This window comes from Acinonyx jubatus, chromosome E2 (genome assembly GCF_027475565.1).
Source record: "Acinonyx jubatus isolate Ajub_Pintada_27869175 chromosome E2, VMU_Ajub_asm_v1.0, whole genome shotgun sequence".
NCBI lineage: Eukaryota > Metazoa > Chordata > Mammalia > Carnivora > Felidae > Acinonyx > Acinonyx jubatus.
The window spans coordinates 26,297,287-26,314,915 of NC_069396.1; the positions used below are offsets into that span (position 1 = coordinate 26,297,287).

Sequence of the window (17,629 nt, forward strand, 5' to 3'; positions counted from 1 at the left end):
TGTTGGAAATTTTAAAGACCTAATGTAACAGTTGTCCTGTGTGTTTAGTGCTGTGGCTGCAGGGCAGTTCGTCTTAAACATTAACTCTTGAAGTTCCTTATCCCTCACATTATGGCTCTGGTACTTTGGCGGAGGCTAATAACTCTTTAAACCTTTTCTGTGATACAGTAAGAACAATGTCTGGCACACTTGACTTGATGTCGGGATTTAGTTATCATGATTGCTTGGGGTTTTGTAATTTATTAAGCATATGAAGAGCTAAAGATTTCTTTACTTGTGTCATAAATCTGCATGTGCTTGAAGTATGTTTAATACATTTTTATAATGTTTTTCTTTAGATTGACCCTCTTGGTGGAATGGCATCTCTTAGTATAGGTGGTTCAGCTGCCCCTCACACCCAGAGTATGCAGGGTTTTCCTCCAAATTTGGGTTCTGCATTCAGTACCCCTCAGTCACCAGCAAAAGCATTTCCACCCCTTTCAACCCCAAACCAGACAACTGCATTCAGTGGTATTGGAGGACTTTCATCACAGCTTCCAGGTAAGTGGGGTGGCGGATGGAAGTGCAGATCATTTGTAAGTTTCATTGTGCTTTAGTGTGTAGTAAGGTGTTTGGAGTCATTGTGATAAAATGAAAGCTGTTTAAATTGTGAAGGTTACTTCAGCCTTCACAGCTGGGAAGAGAAAACTATACTATTACAATATTAATTCATTCACATTGTAAGGATCCTGTATTACCAAATGATAGTATAAACAGTAACAAGTGTGCTAATCACATATTCTGCAAGCTTTATAAATTACAGTTAGTATAATAAAAAGAAAATCTTTTATGTATGAGATTCAGGTATATGTTCTGCTTCATTCTACCTCACCTACCTTGACAGTGATGGTAAATCCCTTTTCAGTTTTTTCCAGATTATTTTAGCTTTGAACTTTTCTATTGAAGTAACGGTCACATCCCACCCCCACCCCTCACCCCCACCTCTGTAATTTGTTTGTCTTAAGGTATCTGCATTTTGACTCTGTAACCTAATTAACACTGCTGTTATATGGTTCTAGCCCTGATTGTTGATTTAAGTCAGAGTTACTTCTTCGGTAAAGGCTTCTTAGCAAAGTCCTAACTTAAGTTCTGTTTGCTAGGGTTGAGGAATAGGGAAGGCCTCCTGGCTCATGTTAACTGGAATATAGTAGCAAGAAATTGATTTTCAGTCATCGGGAGAAGCAAGCCAGTTCCCCTTTACTTTTACTACCTTATGTATCATACCACATATGAGAATGTACAGTTAAGGATTTGTGTATTAATATCTTATTAATATAAATACATGAATAATTCTAAAAAGCTGAAGAAATTCTGGCATTGTCCATTTTCATCTCTTTATTCGTTTAGTTTCTCTATAAAATTAAATAGACATTGTGAGGGAATTAAAGAAAGACCCGGACTTTTAAAATAAGAACCTGTATCTCTGATGTAAATTCAAGAATATGAATAATGATAAGACTTCTGGCTGCCTTCCTTCTTTCTAGTAGGTGGTCTTGGCACAGGCAGCCTGACTGGTATAGGAACTGGGGCTCTTGGACTCCCTGCAGTGAATAACGACCCTTTTGTACAGAGGAAACTGGGCACCTCTGGACTGAACCAGCCTACATTCCAGCAGAGTAAGATGAAACCTTGTAAGTGGTAGTGTTGTCTGTGATTGTGAAGTATGACTGATGCACATAAAGCTTTTTAGATTTCCAATTTGTTCTTCCTAGATTTATGGACGGCCCAGAGTTATGTGGACAAAAACGTTGACTTCTTTTAATATATTGTTAGTAGGGCCGTATGTTGATGTGCCTTCTAGATCAGTGGGAATTAATTTATGAACTTGATTTATTAAAATAAACTGAGGTATCACTCCACCTTTGATCGGATTGCTAGAACAGTATGATGGTTAATAAGAAGTAGCATCCTTTAGGATCATTAGTCTACAAGTAAGAAATACAGTAAAAAGAAGACTTAGCAGTTTAAATATATGTATATAAATATTATATCTATTATAAATATGTGTTGGTGTGGTGGTCTTCGTTTTTGGTTTTGTTTTTTTAAACAAATCAAGAGCAGCCATGAGAATTTCAGATTCTTCTTTCAGGTTGGTAGTTTATAAAGCAGTTTATTTTAAGATTAAAGCTTTATGATCTATATAGCATTATATGTAATAAATATCACCATATATATGATGTAACTTAGAAAACAGCTTTTAAAGTTTTACCTCCTTAGTAAGGTAATTTTCAAAGTCAGAAGTCTTCTTTCTAAATACATAAGTATCATTTACTTATAAATACCCGTCTCGTTGGGACTAAATAGTCATTGTACAGGATTTGGAATTATACCAGTTGACTTGAAAATGTTAGTGTGAAAGGCTTGTCTGAATGTTAATGTTTTGTAGCATGCTTTGTGTTTATATCAGTGTGTCATACACATGCATTGATAATTCCTAGATGTCATTTTTTAAAAAATAAAACATTTTAAAAATGTTTATTTTTTTGAGAGAGTTGGGAGAGAGCGAATGCAAATGGGGGAGGGGGGGAGAGAGAGAGGGAGAGAAAGAATCCCGAGGAGGCTTTGTGTTGTAAGCGCACAGCCCCACACGGGGCTCGATCACATGAACTTGTGATATAGTGACCTGAGCTAAAACCAAGAAGTCGAATGCTTAACCAGTTGAGCCACCTAGGTGCCCCAGATGTCACTGTTATTAAAAAGTAGTAAAAGACTTGTTAATGTCAAGTGAGGTGGTATTAAGGGTAAGTGCATTGTGAATTTGAATGTAGTGGACTTTCACAGGTTGATAAAGCCTGATGAAGAAAATACTAAGGTAGAACTATAGTTGTAAGGCAATTTTGTTAAAATCTTTTGTATGTAGTTGAAATACTTGAATACTGAACCTTGGCCGCTTAATAATTTCTTCATTTTCTCCCTTAAAATGAAAACTATATTATTCTCTTTGGCTTTCTGTGTGTCTCATGGGGAAGTGGGGAAAGGGCTTAAATGCCCAGTGGGTTGCCTTTCTGTTTCTTACAGCGGACTTGTCTCAGGTGTGGCCAGAGGCAAATCAGCACTTTAGTAAAGAGATAGATGATGAAGCAAACAGCTATTTTCAGAGAATATATAATCATCCACCACATCCAACTATGTCTGTTGATGAGGTGAGTGTCTAGGATGTTCCTATACGTTATGGTTTATGTAAATCTTAAATAAATGCCCTTTTCAAAGAGTTTGGAAATTCAGCTGATAGTGTTATGTCTGTGTACCATTTCAGATCTTAACATTCATCTCAAGCTCAAGTGTTTTGTTAAATGCTTTGCCTAACAGTTCTTTTTGAAAATATTTTACTTTAAGTATATTTATTTTTTCTACACCTGACACAGGGCTATAAGTCATGACCCCCAAATCAAGAGTCGCATGTTCTTCCAACTGAGGCAGACAGGCGCCCTCCTCCCCTGCTTTAAAAAAAAGATTTTATTTTTAAATTATATTATTCTTTTTAACAATTCTTTGAGAACTCTTTGAAGAATGCTTTTCATAATAGTTTCCTTTATGAATGTTTTTGTCTTGTTTTTCCTAGGTATTAGAAATGTTACAGAGGTTTAAAGACTCTACCATAAAGAGGGAACGAGAAGTATTTAACTGTATGTTGAGGAACTTATTTGAAGAATATCGGTTTTTCCCCCAATACCCTGATAAAGAGTTACATATAACTGCCTGCTTGTTTGGTGGGATAATTGAAAAAGGACTGGTCACTTACATGGCACTAGGTCTGGCCCTACGATATGTTCTTGAAGCCTTACGCAAGCCTTTTGGATCCAAAATGTATTATTTTGGGATTGCTGCACTAGATAGATTTAAAAATAGGTGAGTGAATAGGTTTCCTATGAAGCATCTCTTTTTTAGTGTAAGAAATAATAACTATCATTTACAACCTAGTTCTTGCCATGCCTCATCATTATATATATCTTAACAGTATAAAGTTGAAGAGGAAGAAGTGAAAACAATTCATTACAGTTATGAAATAAGTGGTAGGAAAAGTATAAACTGAAATAGTTTTTTGTTGATTATTGAGGGCTAAGTCATTGTTTTATATTACAGTTCTTTGAATTTGACAAAATTTATACAGTTATATAACTACTATCACAATCAAGATACTGAATATTTGTATCACTCCCAAGCAGTTCTCTTGTTTTGCCTTTGTACAAGTTCACCTTCCCCCATCTTTGACCCCTGGCAGTCACTAATCTGCTTTCTCTATAGTTTTTCCGGTACACGGTGTGTGTGAGTCTAACTTGTTAGTTACCACCCATCTTTTGAAATTAATGTGTATTACTGCATGATTCAGTACTTGTTCCTTGTCATAGCTGGATACTATTCCATTGTATGGATTAACTCTGAATTGTTTCTCCATTTTTTGATGAACATTTGGAGTTGTTCTGGGTAGCAGTTTTAGTGGCTCATTGTAATTGTAACTGAAAATAGGACCTTTAAAAAAAGATACTGTTTCCTTTCTTTTTCCTTTTTTTTTTAAGTTTGTTTATTTATTTATTTTGAGAGAGAGAGAGAGAGAGAGGATCTGAAGTGGGCTCTGCACTGACCACAGTGAATCCAAAGGGGGTTTTGAACTCACGAACCCTGAGATCATGACCTGAACCAAAGTCAGATGCTTAACTGACTGAGCCACACAGGTGCCCCATAGATACTGTTTTCTGATGTAAAAAGAGTGAAGTTCATCAATATTTCTCTCTACTTCTGTGTTCTTATCTTTGGCATTCTCTTCAAATAAGGTGTTTCCAAGGTAGCATGAGGACAGTGGCTTAGACTAGCATTTGGAAAAAAATTTGTTAATTGTGCTGCTTCTGTTCTTACATGAAAAGAATGAATGAATGAATGAATATTTTATTGGCAGATTGAAGGACTATCCCCAGTATTGTCAGCACTTGGCTTCTATCAGTCACTTTATGCAATTTCCACATCATTTACAGGAGGTAAGTGTGTCTGATACCTCAAATCTGTCTAATAGTTGGAGAGTTTATTTTAATTTGATTTTGGATTTGCTGGGACTGGCATTAAGATTTCTTCATGATTGGCATGTTATAAGCATACATATTTTTGGTGCTCATTAGGCGGCTTAATGATAGGTCATGAAAAAAAATGTCATTCTTGGATTATCTTTTCTAAGCAGTGGTTTTGCTTCATTTAATGAAAGGCTTTTATCAGGTACTGAAGCCTAATAATGCTGTTGAAGTATAGACATCTTTTACTATTATTAAGAATTCCTGCCTGATTCTATAAAGTATTTGGAGTGGGAATCTTGGATAAAAATAAATAAAGATGTTCCTTTGATCTAAATGTTAATATGAGCCAGAGCTGTTTCATATAAGACTAAGACAAGTGTTTCTTGAAACTACAGCCTGCTTGTGGCACCTAGCTGCTTCAGTCAGTAGAGCATGTGACTCTTGCTCTCTGGATTGTGAGTTCAAGCTCCATGTTAGGTGTAGAGATTAGTTAAAAAAAAAAAAATACAGCCTTCTTAACTACCTGCTTAGAGTCCTTTCATATACTTGTTTAAAAGGAGGGAGGTAGTCCTTGAGGAAATGGACCTAGAGATTATAGTTTTAAGCCATTTTACATGATTTGTCAACTATTGTTTTAGTAAGTGATTTTAGGTTAATTGGCTAATATTATTCATACCTTTGTCTTGGCTTTAGTCAAAGTCTACTCCCAGAGAACAAGAAAATTGATTAATTTTTATTGTTATTTTACATGAAGCTGAAAAATGGCTTTATAACATCATATTTTAAGGAATCAGATCAGAATTTGAACCTACTTTTAATTTTTATTAGAATTTAGTCCAGTGTTTTCTACCTCGTGCTGCTGGGTCTGTTTGTAGGAGGCCAGGGTTTTTGTGTTGGCTTAACCTAGGAGACCTATGGAGTGACAGGTGTGAGTGTTACTTATTCATCTGAGGGGGTTGGGAGAATATGCCAGTATTGTAATACTGAAAACTATACAGGAAAGCAGTGTTTTGTAAAACTAAAATGAGAAGTCAGAGGCTTACCACAGTAAAATGTGTTTGGAATTCAGAGGTGGGAATATAGACCTTAGGTAAGTGGAGACCAGGAGAGGGGCATGGGCATGATCACAGAAAACAGTGGTCCCCACCACCCCTTGTAACAAGACAGCTAGAGAGAGAGAGAGAGAGGTAATTGTTTTCGTTTGTGTACTTTAAGACGCTGTACTTTATTCAGAGACTGTCTTACTTGAAAATCTCCTTTTTTGAATAAAGTTATCATATACCTAGATAGTAGTTTTTGTTTTGTTCAGGCATAGACTGCTGGAAATAGGTTCAGGATCCCTATGTCAGTTTTCTAATTTGTATGTAGAAAGGTCAAATGGTCTGAAATGGAAAAAAAAAGTTTGCTGTCTTGCTTATTACCTTCTAGAACTGACTTGCCTTTCTACAGTGTGTTTGTTTTGTAGTGATAGCTTTGCTGAGAGATAATTCACATTACCATGTATTTTTTAGGCCTTAGATTTCTCATCAGTGTTCATTAAAAGAGATCAGTTTATTGTACAAATTTAAAAATGTTAAGGTTTATATATATTAAGGGATTTACGGAGGTATATATGCAAGCATTGGTGGGTGTTTTGAACGTGTTTTGCTAGACTAGTTCTCATAAATTTTTTAAGACACATTAATATTTTACTTCCTAAAGAGCCCCTGGTATCCACTTACATATATTACGTATAGAAATATGGACCAAAATGGGGCAAGGAGTAAGGGTTATAGATGAGCCAGAAGAGTCTTCTGAAATGATTTTTCCCTTGTTAGAAGTCAGGGGAGTATGATTCAGAATTTTCAATTTTTGTTAAGAACTCTTTTAATGTGTTTCCGTCTCCCTACCCCTATAGTATATTGAGTATGGACAGCAGTCTAGAGATCCTCCTGTGAAAATGCAGGGCTCTATCACAACCCCTGGAAGTATTGCACTGGCTCAGGCCCAGGCTCAGGCCCAGGTTCCAGCAAAAGCTCCCCTTGCTGGTCAGGTTAGCACGATGGTAACCACCTCAACAACCACCACTGTTGCTAAAACGGTTACAGTCACCAGGCCAACCGGAGTCAGCTTTAAGAAAGATGTGCCAGTAAGTAGATCTTTTTTCTTTTCTCGGATTTGTTATGTTGTAAATGTATCTAGGAGTGAGCATGTGTTTTAATTTTATTATAAACAGCACATGCCTAGTAATGTATAAAGATGAACATCTCTCCCTTTGTATCTCCCCCAGATTTCCCAGAGGCAGGCACTATTAACAGTTCAACATGTATTCTTGCCAACAGTTCCAATGCACAGCCATATATACCGTGTATATGTTTTATATTAAATATGTATACATTTTCCCCTGGGATTTGTCAAACAGGTATTTCAGTTCATTTATTTTATGTACTTTGTGTTTTTAGCCTTCTATTAATACTACAAATATAGATACGTTGCTTGTGGCCACAGATCAAACTGAGAGAATTGTAGAGCCCCCAGAAAATATCCAAGAGAAAATTGCTTTTATCTTCAATAATCTCTCACAGTCGAATATGACACAAAAGGTGAGCATGATATAATAGTTTATATATCATTGTGAATGCTATCTATTTTATCCCTAGTGGGTTGGGGGATTTCTGCACCTTTTTAAATACTCAGTTTACTTTAAAGATTTAAAGATTGAAGTAATAGAATCAAAGCAAAGGGAATACAGATATACAATTAGTGGCTGTGGTTTTTGTAGCCATTAAATAGTACTAGTTTTGTGGTGAGTTTTACAGGCTTTTGAAGTAAACTACACGATCTCATCATGATGGAACATGTCATTTATACCTCATCACAACTCATGTCCTCCCAGAGACCATTCAGAGCTATTATTAGGTGCCTAGTAACTGAGGTAGACCTTGTGCAGAGCATAAGAAGGGATTCTTCTCTTTCAAGATTATATAATAACTCATTGGAAATGCCTGTTTTAGCCTGTAAGATTAGCCTAAACAAGTAGGTTTTGAGATATTATGTATGTACCATCTTTCAAAATCCCACCAGAATTGATTATGAATAAAATAAGTCTTTAGTGTCCTTTTGGAAGAGAAATTTCAAACTTTAGAGATGATTCCTGGAGATAGAAATTTAGGAAAATATGGTTCTGGTGTTAAGTCTGTTAACAGTAGGCTGTACATTAGCAATATATGCAAGTTTGGTCAAATTGAGAGGTGGGTAAGGTGAGGGTGAGGGACTTAAAGTTGAAAGGAACCATAGATGTTTTAGTCGTAGTCACCCACAGTTTGAGAGATGATTGACTTTGTACTAACAAGAATTTAATATATTATACTTCATAGCATATGTCTCATGTGGAGGGAGATGAAACATGGGGCTTTAGCATCTAATTTTGCAAGGAGCCACATGGTATAGGATTGTTTACATAGAAGAAACACAAAGCTGTATTTTATCATCTTTTAACCGTGTACTTCCTGTGTCATATTGATTGGCTAGGTTGAAGAACTAAAGGAGACTGTGAAGGAAGAATTTATGCCTTGGGTTTCACAATACCTGGTTATGAAGAGAGTCAGTATTGAGCCAAACTTTCACAGCCTGTATTCAAACTTCCTTGACACGCTGAAGAACCCTGAATTTAATAAGATGGTTCTGAATGAGACCTACAGAAACATCAAAGTAAAATTTAGTTCTTCTATTCCTTTTCATTACTGTTTTGAATTTGGAAATACTTGATTGTACAAGCAGAATTTTGCGGGGAGGTATTTATTGGCTGTTTTTTCTCTAGGTTATCTAGGGTTTGTTTCAGATACGGAACTAAATTTCACGAAGAATTTCATGAAGATGTACTCTACAGTGTTTACTTTGAAAGTAGCTATACTATTCTAAATTTGTTTTCATCATTTCATGCATGGTTTTAATTCTTGATCCTCTGTTTATGTTTTCAACTTGCTTTTACTTTGTAATATGCTCTTAGCTCTAGTCCCTCACTTCTGTTTTTTTTTTTTAATAGTCTTCTAGAAATCTATTGTATGGATGTTTATTGCTAATGGATATTTAGGTTGTTAATAACTTTAACTGTTACAAAGACAATGCTCCAGTGAGTCTTTTATGTCTTCTTAAGTGCCACGTATCTTTAGACTCTCGACTTGTTTGTAGGATAGCTGTTTTAAGGATTCTCAGCAGTTTAGAGTCAAAGTTTTCCTAATGTGCTAACGCTTGTTGCATGAAATTAGGTATTTTATTTCTCAGGAGGAATAACATTTCAAGAAAACCTATCATATAGCTGTAATCATTCTTTGATGAATGATTTGGGCATTGGCATAGGAACCAGCACTATATTTAAACCTGTGGATGGAAATTTTTCCCATTCCTGGTTACGCTGTAGTGCAAAATAATTCCTGGCTCTTTGTGTTACACAGCTGACTTTGTGCCATTCTGCTGTTGATCTGTAGAGTTAAGGAACATAACTATACTCACTTTTTGTTTTTTGTTTTTTTTTTAATCTGATGGCAATGATGATTGGGATATAAAAGTTTCTACATATTCTGGAGCAAAATTTCAAGATTCTTTTAAACAAATTTAAATTACAACTTTAAATTTATAGCCATAAATTAAGAAGTAATATGTAGATGGATGTATATGCTTGCCCCAAAACACACTCATGTGATGTTTCTGTCCCCCTTAGGAAAGTAAGAACTACAGAATTAATGAAATAGATAGGTAATTAAATATAGATTTAAATCCAGAAATTTTAAAGGAAGCACTTTAGCATTATTATAATGTATTTCAGAAAGTTATTTTAGTTCTCTCTAGAGATACATAGTGACCTGGATAATACTAAAAGGTTGTAGTAGATACTGTGATCTTGGTTACATTTCTTCATATGCTTGTTGTCTGGAAGGCCTTAGAACCATAGCTTTAATCATCATTTGAATTGAATTTTGCTCCTCAAAATAGATTTGCATTTGGGTGCCTGCTTCAAACCTAGCTAAAAATTTCAGTTTTAAAATACTTTTCTCTAGGACTATACTGTACATGACCCCTTAACCTTGTATAGTTACACTCTAATAATATGGAGTAGATCTACTTTGGGGTATGTTCTCAGAATTGACGTCTTGTTTTTAATGTTGGATGAAAGGGAATTCTCAAACATTCAGTTGAGAATTTTTTCTTAAACTTATTTTCTATGTTTCTTAATCCTATACCAGGTGCTCCTGACCTCTGATAAAGCTGCAGCCAATTTTTCAGATCGTTCTTTGCTGAAGAATTTGGGACATTGGCTAGGAATGATCACGTTAGCTAAAAATAAACCCATCTTACACACTGTGAGTTCCAGCCAGAGGTTCATGTAAAAATTGAGAATGTTCATATAGCATGTTATGTCTAAAAGTCTTGACTGTATTTGGGACTGTTTTAATGATTTGGGGTGTTTGTAAGAGTTTGGCCCATGTTTTGAATCTGTAATTGCATGCTCATGATTCTATATTGTTGAGCACAATAAAAGCCAGTAAGGTCTGGTTGTCACCCTTTTTTTGTAAGGCAAGGGTCATATTATATTGATTCCTGATTTGGGAATGAGTTTGCAAAATACCTTTCTTTGGTGCTTTGTGAGGGGTTTTGAAGTATATTCCCAGCTTTTAAAAATATTTTTCTTATTCTAGGACTTGGATGTAAAATCTTTGCTGCTAGAGGCTTATGTTAAAGGACAACAAGAGTTGCTCTATGTAGTGCCCTTTGTTGCCAAAGTCTTAGAATCTAGCATTCGCAGTGTGGTGAGTAGATTTTAATATTTTATTGATGGTTAATCTGTAAAGAGTTAGTCTGTTTCAGCAAAAGGGTATGAGATTATATCCTTAGTTCTGAAGATAGAGCTAGTTCAGTCTTTCTCAGGGAAACTCGGATTTCCAATGTGAGAGATTAACGTAGCATCATTTAATAACTCTGATTTTAATGGATGTTTTTGGGTTTTGATGGTTTTCTAAATTATGATATAGATTATTATGGCCACACAGGTATAAGTGCCTAAGTATTTTAAATAATGCGAATTAAAGAATGATTTGGGGACAACTTAACATAATAGCTTTTCTTTAGGTTTTTAGGCCACCCAACCCCTGGACGATGGCAATTATGAATGTATTGGCAGAGCTACATCAGGAACATGACTTAAAGGTACATTTGTTGCTGCTTTATCCTTTGAAACTTCCTTAATCCTTCACATTATTAAAATTTACAGGAAAGGCGGAGAATTGCAGGGGGCGGGGGGGGGAAGCACTGTAACAATTGGATGAGAATAGTATATATTGTGAATAAAACTACATTTTTGTTTTCAAAATTCAAATAATTTGAATTATGCAGTTAAACTTGAAGTTTGAGATTGAGGTCCTCTGCAAGAACCTTGCATTAGACATCAATGAGCTAAAACCTGGAAACCTCCTAAAGGATAAAGATCGCCTAAAGAACTTAGATGAGCAACTCTCTGCTCCAAAGAAAGATGTCAAGCAGCCAGAAGAGCTCCCTCCCATCACAACCACAAGTAAGTATGATAATTAGCCTTCTGCTTTACCAGAATTTTCTTAAATGGTACATCTTTATGCATGTAGCAAGTTATAATTTTCCACATAATGTGTTGAAATTTTGTATACTTTTTGGTGAGCCATCTGAATTATTAAGGAGAAGTTAGTAATGTCTAGGTATTGTCTTCAGTTCCAGAATTCATCTGGGTAATTCTTAATGGTATTCTTAACTAAGTATCATTATTCCTATCCCAACTAAGCCGGGTTATTCTTTAGAGTGTTTGAGATCAGAAAGAACTGCATGGCACGGTGGGCCTGTGTTACTCCTCACATGGTAGCCAGACTACCAGCTAGACCTGCCCAGGGGGCGGATTATTATACGTGGATCATAGATTGGAAATGTGGGGGCTATAGAAGTATTGAATGAAAGATTAGGAGGTGTGTAAGAATAAACCAGCTTGTCATTCTGTCTCATTCGTCAGTAGCTAAGAATCCCCAACTGTAACCAGAGAACAGCCTAGATGGGAAAGAGACGTCTATAATGAAGAGTTATCAACAAGTCTTGGGCTTGTAGCATGTCCTCACAGTTGATTTCTTTGCAACTGCAAAGGGTATTTTGCAGGGGTATTGTCACTGACATAGCTTTACATACTTTGTTCAAATCTCTGTATTAAAACAATAGAAATTTTTTTGTTATAATTTAGGGTGGAAAATGAGACCTATGCCATTCTCACCCCCCACTCCCACCCCCAAGAGACTAATCCAGTTAAAGACTGCCTAATGCCTTGATTTTGTAGTAAAGTCAAGAAATGTGCTTTTTATTAGCTCTTATTTTATGTCTTTAACACTCAGCAACTTCTACAACACCAGCTACCAGTACTACTTGTACAGCCACAGTTCCACCACAGCCACAGTACAGCTACCACGACATCAATGTCTATTCCCTTGCAGGCCTGGCACCACACATTACCTTAAATCCAACAGTAAGTAAACAACTGCTCCATCCCCCAATTCCTACTTTATGACAAGGTAAATGGGTCACCTTCCTTTTCTTTTTCTCCTTCCTTCTGGATTCCTAGATCTTAGAGGATTTTGTACAGGAAGGAGGGATTGGCAACTGCTGTATAGTATAGCTGGGATTTTTTCCTACTCTAAAAATATAGTCATTGTGACTGGAAATCACCTATGTTGGTTACTCATATCTAAACCCTGTGGTATTAATCAGCTGGCGATATAATCACAATGGCCAAGATTACCTTACACAGGCCAAAAGATCCTTAGTATTCCATAGTTTTTTGCTGTTTATTTTCATTATCCTGCCACCCTTAGCCCTTGCATTAAGCCGTTTCTTTTGGTAGATAGCTAGAACTGAGCTGATTCCTGTGTGTATGTGTAAAGTCTCCAAGCCAGGATCTAAAAGTGGGACTTAATACTTTCAGTTACATTCTATATTCCAGAAGGAAGTTTGGTCTGAAGTCATATAAAATGCCAATAGTTACAGGTATTTTACTCTGTGTATTGAGAGTGATGATTATCTTCTTTTAGTCTATTTAACACTTGTTCAGAATCAGATACTGGAATATTCATGGTGTTTGATTTTTAGAAACTGCCCATGTTCACAAATACAGGAATAACGTTAATACATTGAGCTTTTTTATTTAAAGGACACAAAGGGATTTAAAAAAGATCATTTTAGGGGCGCCGGGGTGGCTCAGTTGGTTAAGCATCTGACTTCGGCTTAGGTCAGGATCTCATGGTTTGTGATTTCACTCCCCTCATTGGGCTCTGTGCTGACAGCTCAGAGCCTGGGCCCTGCTTCAGATTCTGTCTCTCCCTCTCTCTCTCTTCTCCCCTGCTTACGCTGTGTCTATCTCTCAAAAATAAGTAAACATTAAAAAATTAAAAAATCTTAACCTAGGTCTCCCTCCTGTACCCCCATGGCACTTAATTTTTTGTGGGGTGGGGGGAGCCCTTAGATTTAGAAATTGTGATTCCCCTTTATAACACTGTCAGTAATCTGAATATTTTTATGTATCCATCATGAGTATTTTAGAAGTTTCTCACAAATTCATTAAGTTAAAGAGATCAAGTGAGTATTAGGGCATACCAGAGATAAAAGATTAGAAACAGTCATTCAGGTGAAGCAAAGTGGCTTCAATATATGGTAATGTAAATGTTTGCTATTCTGGAGAATTATTTGTAGTAATGTTTCTGTAGAAATCCTTTTCTCTGTTAACCTGATTCTTTCTGCATTTATTTCTCCACGCAACTATAGAAGCTACATTTTTTTTATTTAAAAAAGGTTTTTTTGAATGTTTTTATTTCTTTTTGAGACAGAGAGCATGAGCAGGGGAGGGGCAGAGAGAGAGGGAGACACAGAATCTGAAGCAGGCTCCAGGCCCTGAGCTGTCAGCACAGAGCCCAACGCGGGGCTTGAATCCACAGACTGTGAGATCATGACCGAGCTGAAGTCAGACGCTCAACTGACTGAGCGACCCAGGCGCCCCGAAGCGGCTGGGTCTTTGAGAGCACTTAAGCTACAGATTTTAACTAAGCACATAATGGATCCTGCAATAAAAAATTTGCACATCAAACTTTTAGAATTTTTAAAAACGCAAAGACCTATTTATTATCACATATCATAAGGTATAACGAATAGTACTCTCTCTGTAGACTAGCTTCTATTTCCTGAGCTTTTCATTGGTTAATTTAAAGTAGAAATTGGTAGTTAATGGTTAACTTTGAAGTCATTTCCAAAATCACAGGTGTGATGACTGATGTAAGTTGGGTTGTCTTACCTTAAACAAGCTGTTGACTTAACTTGTTTCCCCCACCTAGATTCCCTTGTTTCAGGCTCATCCACAGTTGAAGCAGTGTGTGCGCCAGGCAATTGAACGGGCTGTCCAGGAGCTGGTCCATCCTGTGGTGGATCGATCAATTAAGATTGCTATGACTACTTGTGAGCAAATAGTCAGGAAGGATTTTGCCCTGGATTCTGAGGAATCTCGAATGCGAATAGCAGCTCATCACATGATGCGGAACTTAACAGCTGGAATGGCTATGATTACCTGCAGGGAACCTTTGCTTATGAGCATATCTACCAACCTGAAAAACAGTTTTGCCTCAGCCCTTCGTGTAGGTCGATTATTTTCTTGGTGGAATACATAATTTCTTACGCGTGCCTGAGTTTCTTTTTCTTTGCATGTCATCACATTTGATGTCTTTCCTCCTGTTGAATTGTAAATGCTGTGAGGTGAAGCCTCATGTTTTTTTGCTCACTATTGTATCCTCAACACAGTGTTTTGCAGATAGTAGATATCCAAATATTTATTGGTTTAAAGACATGAAGGGTTTAAAAATACAGAAGTTAACAATATTGTTTCTGGTAATTATTAAGAATTTAGATTAAAGCACTTGTAGGTACAGTGGAAAACTGTGTAAAGTGACTTTGTGTACACACACAATTACACTCTTTCCTCAGGTTAACTCATTTGCTAATTTTGGGTCTTACGTGCCATGGTTAATGATGCCTCCCCCACCCTTTTTTTTTTTTTTTAACTGCTTTACTGTTTCCATATTGTTCACTGTCTTCATAACAACCTGAAAATAAAGTGTTTGGGTTGAGTAGTATTTTAATCTTACAGATGAAGATGATTTTAGGCTATTTTGTGGTCACAGCTAGTAAGTCATAAATAGAGTCAGAACTTTAAAAATTTGTATAAGCATTGCATCTCCTATTATCTGTCTTATCTATCTATCTACAGAAAACTTTAAATTGTTTTCTTTCTTTCTCTTCCCCTTCCAAAAGACTGCATCGCCACAACAGAGGGAAATGATGGATCAGGCAGCTGCTCAGTTAGCTCAGGACAATTGTGAATTAGCTTGCTGTTTTATTCAGAAGACTGCAGTAGAAAAAGCAGGTCCTGAGATGGACAAGAGATTAGCAACTGTAAGTGTTTAGCCTTTGCCATTTAAGTATTTTTTTTTTCTATTTAAGAAAATGCCTCATAACAAGAACCTCAGTGACTTTTTTTATTTGCAGGAATTTGAACTGAGAAAACATGCTAGGCAAGAAGGTCGCAGGTACTGTGATCCTGTTGTGTTAACATATCAAGCTGAGCGGATGCCAGAGCAAATCAGGCTGAAAGTAAGAATTGGGGGCATTGTCTCTCCCTACCCATCTTTGTTTTTTTTCTGTTTATGTTGCTTAAACTCCTCACCAGGACTTAGACAGTGGGGTTACATGTTGTTTCTGAGACAATATCCCACCCTCAGTAGCGCGTATCACTTGTAGGCTACCTGTGGAGAAGGCATAAAGGTATCTTAGATGGGGTCACTGGGCTGGTTCAGTTGGTAGAGAATACAATTCTTGATCTAAGGGTCGTGAGTTCAAGCCCCACATGGGGTGTAGAGATTACTTAAACAATTTTAAAAAAGAAAAGTTACCTTAGATTGCATGCACTTGCCAGTTGTCGCATCCCTATGTAAAGAGTTCATGTGCCTGTTAGTTTTTGTGTTTCACAACTTGGTCTTGCCTTCTAGTACTTCTGTTTTAATTATTAACTACTTATTAGTGAGAAGATGTAAGAAACCTGATCACTGTTACCAGCTCCATTAGAGAATTTCACTTTATGTGTTCCTATTTGAGGTATTTTTCCCTAGAAAAACTCAAATGAATTTTTAAACAAAGGGGACTTTTGACAGGATTCAGGGAAATGGGAAACACTGTGAGTTGTGTGCACACACATACATGTGCAATTACACTATTATATGCTGTAGTGACTCCTGTGTGCCTTTTCCAGAATCTCTGTGCGTACTTCCATGCAAACTTTCCACTTTCAAAGAACTTTGCTTCGATTCTGTGAAGAGGATCCTGTCAAAATAGGTTTTCTTCTTTCCAGGTTGGTGGTGTGGACCCAAAGCAGCTGGCTGTTTATGAAGAGTTTGCACGCAATGTGCCTGGCTTCTTGCCCACAAATGATTTAAGTCAGCCTACAGGATTTTTAGCCCAACCCATGAAGGTAAATTGTTCCTTGGATTAAATTGAATGTTTTACATTTTAATTTGAATGTTTTTATCAAATCTATCTCTTGCTTCCTGAGAGTTTAAGTTAAAGGGGGGAAAATTACCCCACGGTTGATGAGTATAGTTATTCTTTGTATTAGATCAGGATGGCACACAGAGGAACTTTTTTATTTTTTTTAAATCCATGAGGTTGGTTTTCATGTTTTGGCCTAATTAAAGGAATTTACATGGTGACCCCATCACTTTGCCTATGTTTTGTAAAAAGAGTTTCTAAAATTTTGATATAATTATTTACAGAAAAGTTGGGAGATGTAGGGGAAAACATTTTGCCCCTGAACCATTTGAATATAAGATGCTGACCCTGGTGTCCCAATCACTTTCAAATACTTTGGTCTGTGTTATCTACAAAGACATTCTCCTGTGTGACCATAGTACAGCTATTGAAATCAGGACGTTAATACTGATACATTAATACCTAATCCTGAGACCTCATTCAGATTTTATGAAGTGTCCTAGTATCATCTGTTTATAGTTAAAAGGACTTATTTCAGAATCACACATTTTTAGTTAGTTATGTTTTTAAAGTTTCCTCCAGGTCAGTCTGGTATAGCACCTTACCTTTTCCTCATCTTTCATGACCTTGACACTTTTGCAGACTACAGGCTAGTTATTTTCTAGAATGTCCTGGTTTGGATTTGTTCAGTATGTTCTCAGGAATAGATTCAAATAGTGCATCTTTGATATATTTATCACAGAAATGATGCTGTGTTATTATTCTGTTAGGCTTTGACAGCTGGACTGGGTACTATATTTTCTGTGGTTTGGATTACCTACTTTCCTAGGCTATATCCTGTCCCATTATCTGTCTTGTTTTCTTTGATTACTTGATTATGTTGATGTCTGTCAGGCCTTCCATAGTCAAGTTGAAGTACCCCTTCTCGCATCCCTGCCTTGCACTGCCCCACCTCATGTCATTAAGATTGAATAGTTCAGGAAAGGGAATGGAAGAGCCGCCCCTCTGTTTTGATGGGGGGG

The 17,629-nt window shown here is 36.6% G+C and overlaps 1 protein-coding gene and 1 non-coding gene across 8 annotated transcripts in view; both read left to right on the forward strand.

The window, feature by feature from the left end:
- Positions 1 to 17,629, forward strand: part of CNOT1 (CCR4-NOT transcription complex subunit 1) — a 101,495-nt gene that overhangs the window by 67,732 nt on the left and 16,134 nt on the right. For 3 of the 7 annotated variants that reach the window (XM_015074541.3, XM_015074544.3, XM_053210351.1), the window contains 17 exons: positions 339 to 540; positions 1,524 to 1,670; positions 3,058 to 3,182; positions 3,602 to 3,888; positions 4,934 to 5,012; positions 6,940 to 7,170; positions 7,484 to 7,624; positions 8,553 to 8,732; positions 10,265 to 10,381; positions 10,718 to 10,828; positions 11,148 to 11,225; positions 11,412 to 11,589; positions 12,422 to 12,552; positions 14,408 to 14,704; positions 15,378 to 15,518; positions 15,612 to 15,716; positions 16,471 to 16,590. In XM_015074541.3, the coding sequence (XP_014930027.1) occupies positions 339 to 540; positions 1,524 to 1,670; positions 3,058 to 3,182; positions 3,602 to 3,888; positions 4,934 to 5,012; positions 6,940 to 7,170; positions 7,484 to 7,624; positions 8,553 to 8,732; positions 10,265 to 10,381; positions 10,718 to 10,828; positions 11,148 to 11,225; positions 11,412 to 11,589; positions 12,422 to 12,552; positions 14,408 to 14,704; positions 15,378 to 15,518; positions 15,612 to 15,716; positions 16,471 to 16,590 (2,670 nt within the window). The remainder of the gene's footprint in view (positions 1 to 338; positions 541 to 1,523; positions 1,671 to 3,057; positions 3,183 to 3,601; positions 3,889 to 4,933; positions 5,013 to 6,939; positions 7,171 to 7,483; positions 7,625 to 8,552; positions 8,733 to 10,264; positions 10,382 to 10,717; positions 10,829 to 11,147; positions 11,226 to 11,411; positions 11,590 to 12,421; positions 12,553 to 14,407; positions 14,705 to 15,377; positions 15,519 to 15,611; positions 15,717 to 16,470; positions 16,591 to 17,629) is intronic. The other 4 variants (XM_015074543.3, XM_015074547.3, XM_015074542.3 and 1 more) reach the window with 2 other exon arrangements.
- Positions 9,386 to 9,523, forward strand: LOC113604443 (small nucleolar RNA SNORA46). Its single transcript, XR_003426385.1, has one exon. It is a non-coding gene; the product is annotated as a small nucleolar RNA SNORA46 (small nucleolar RNA).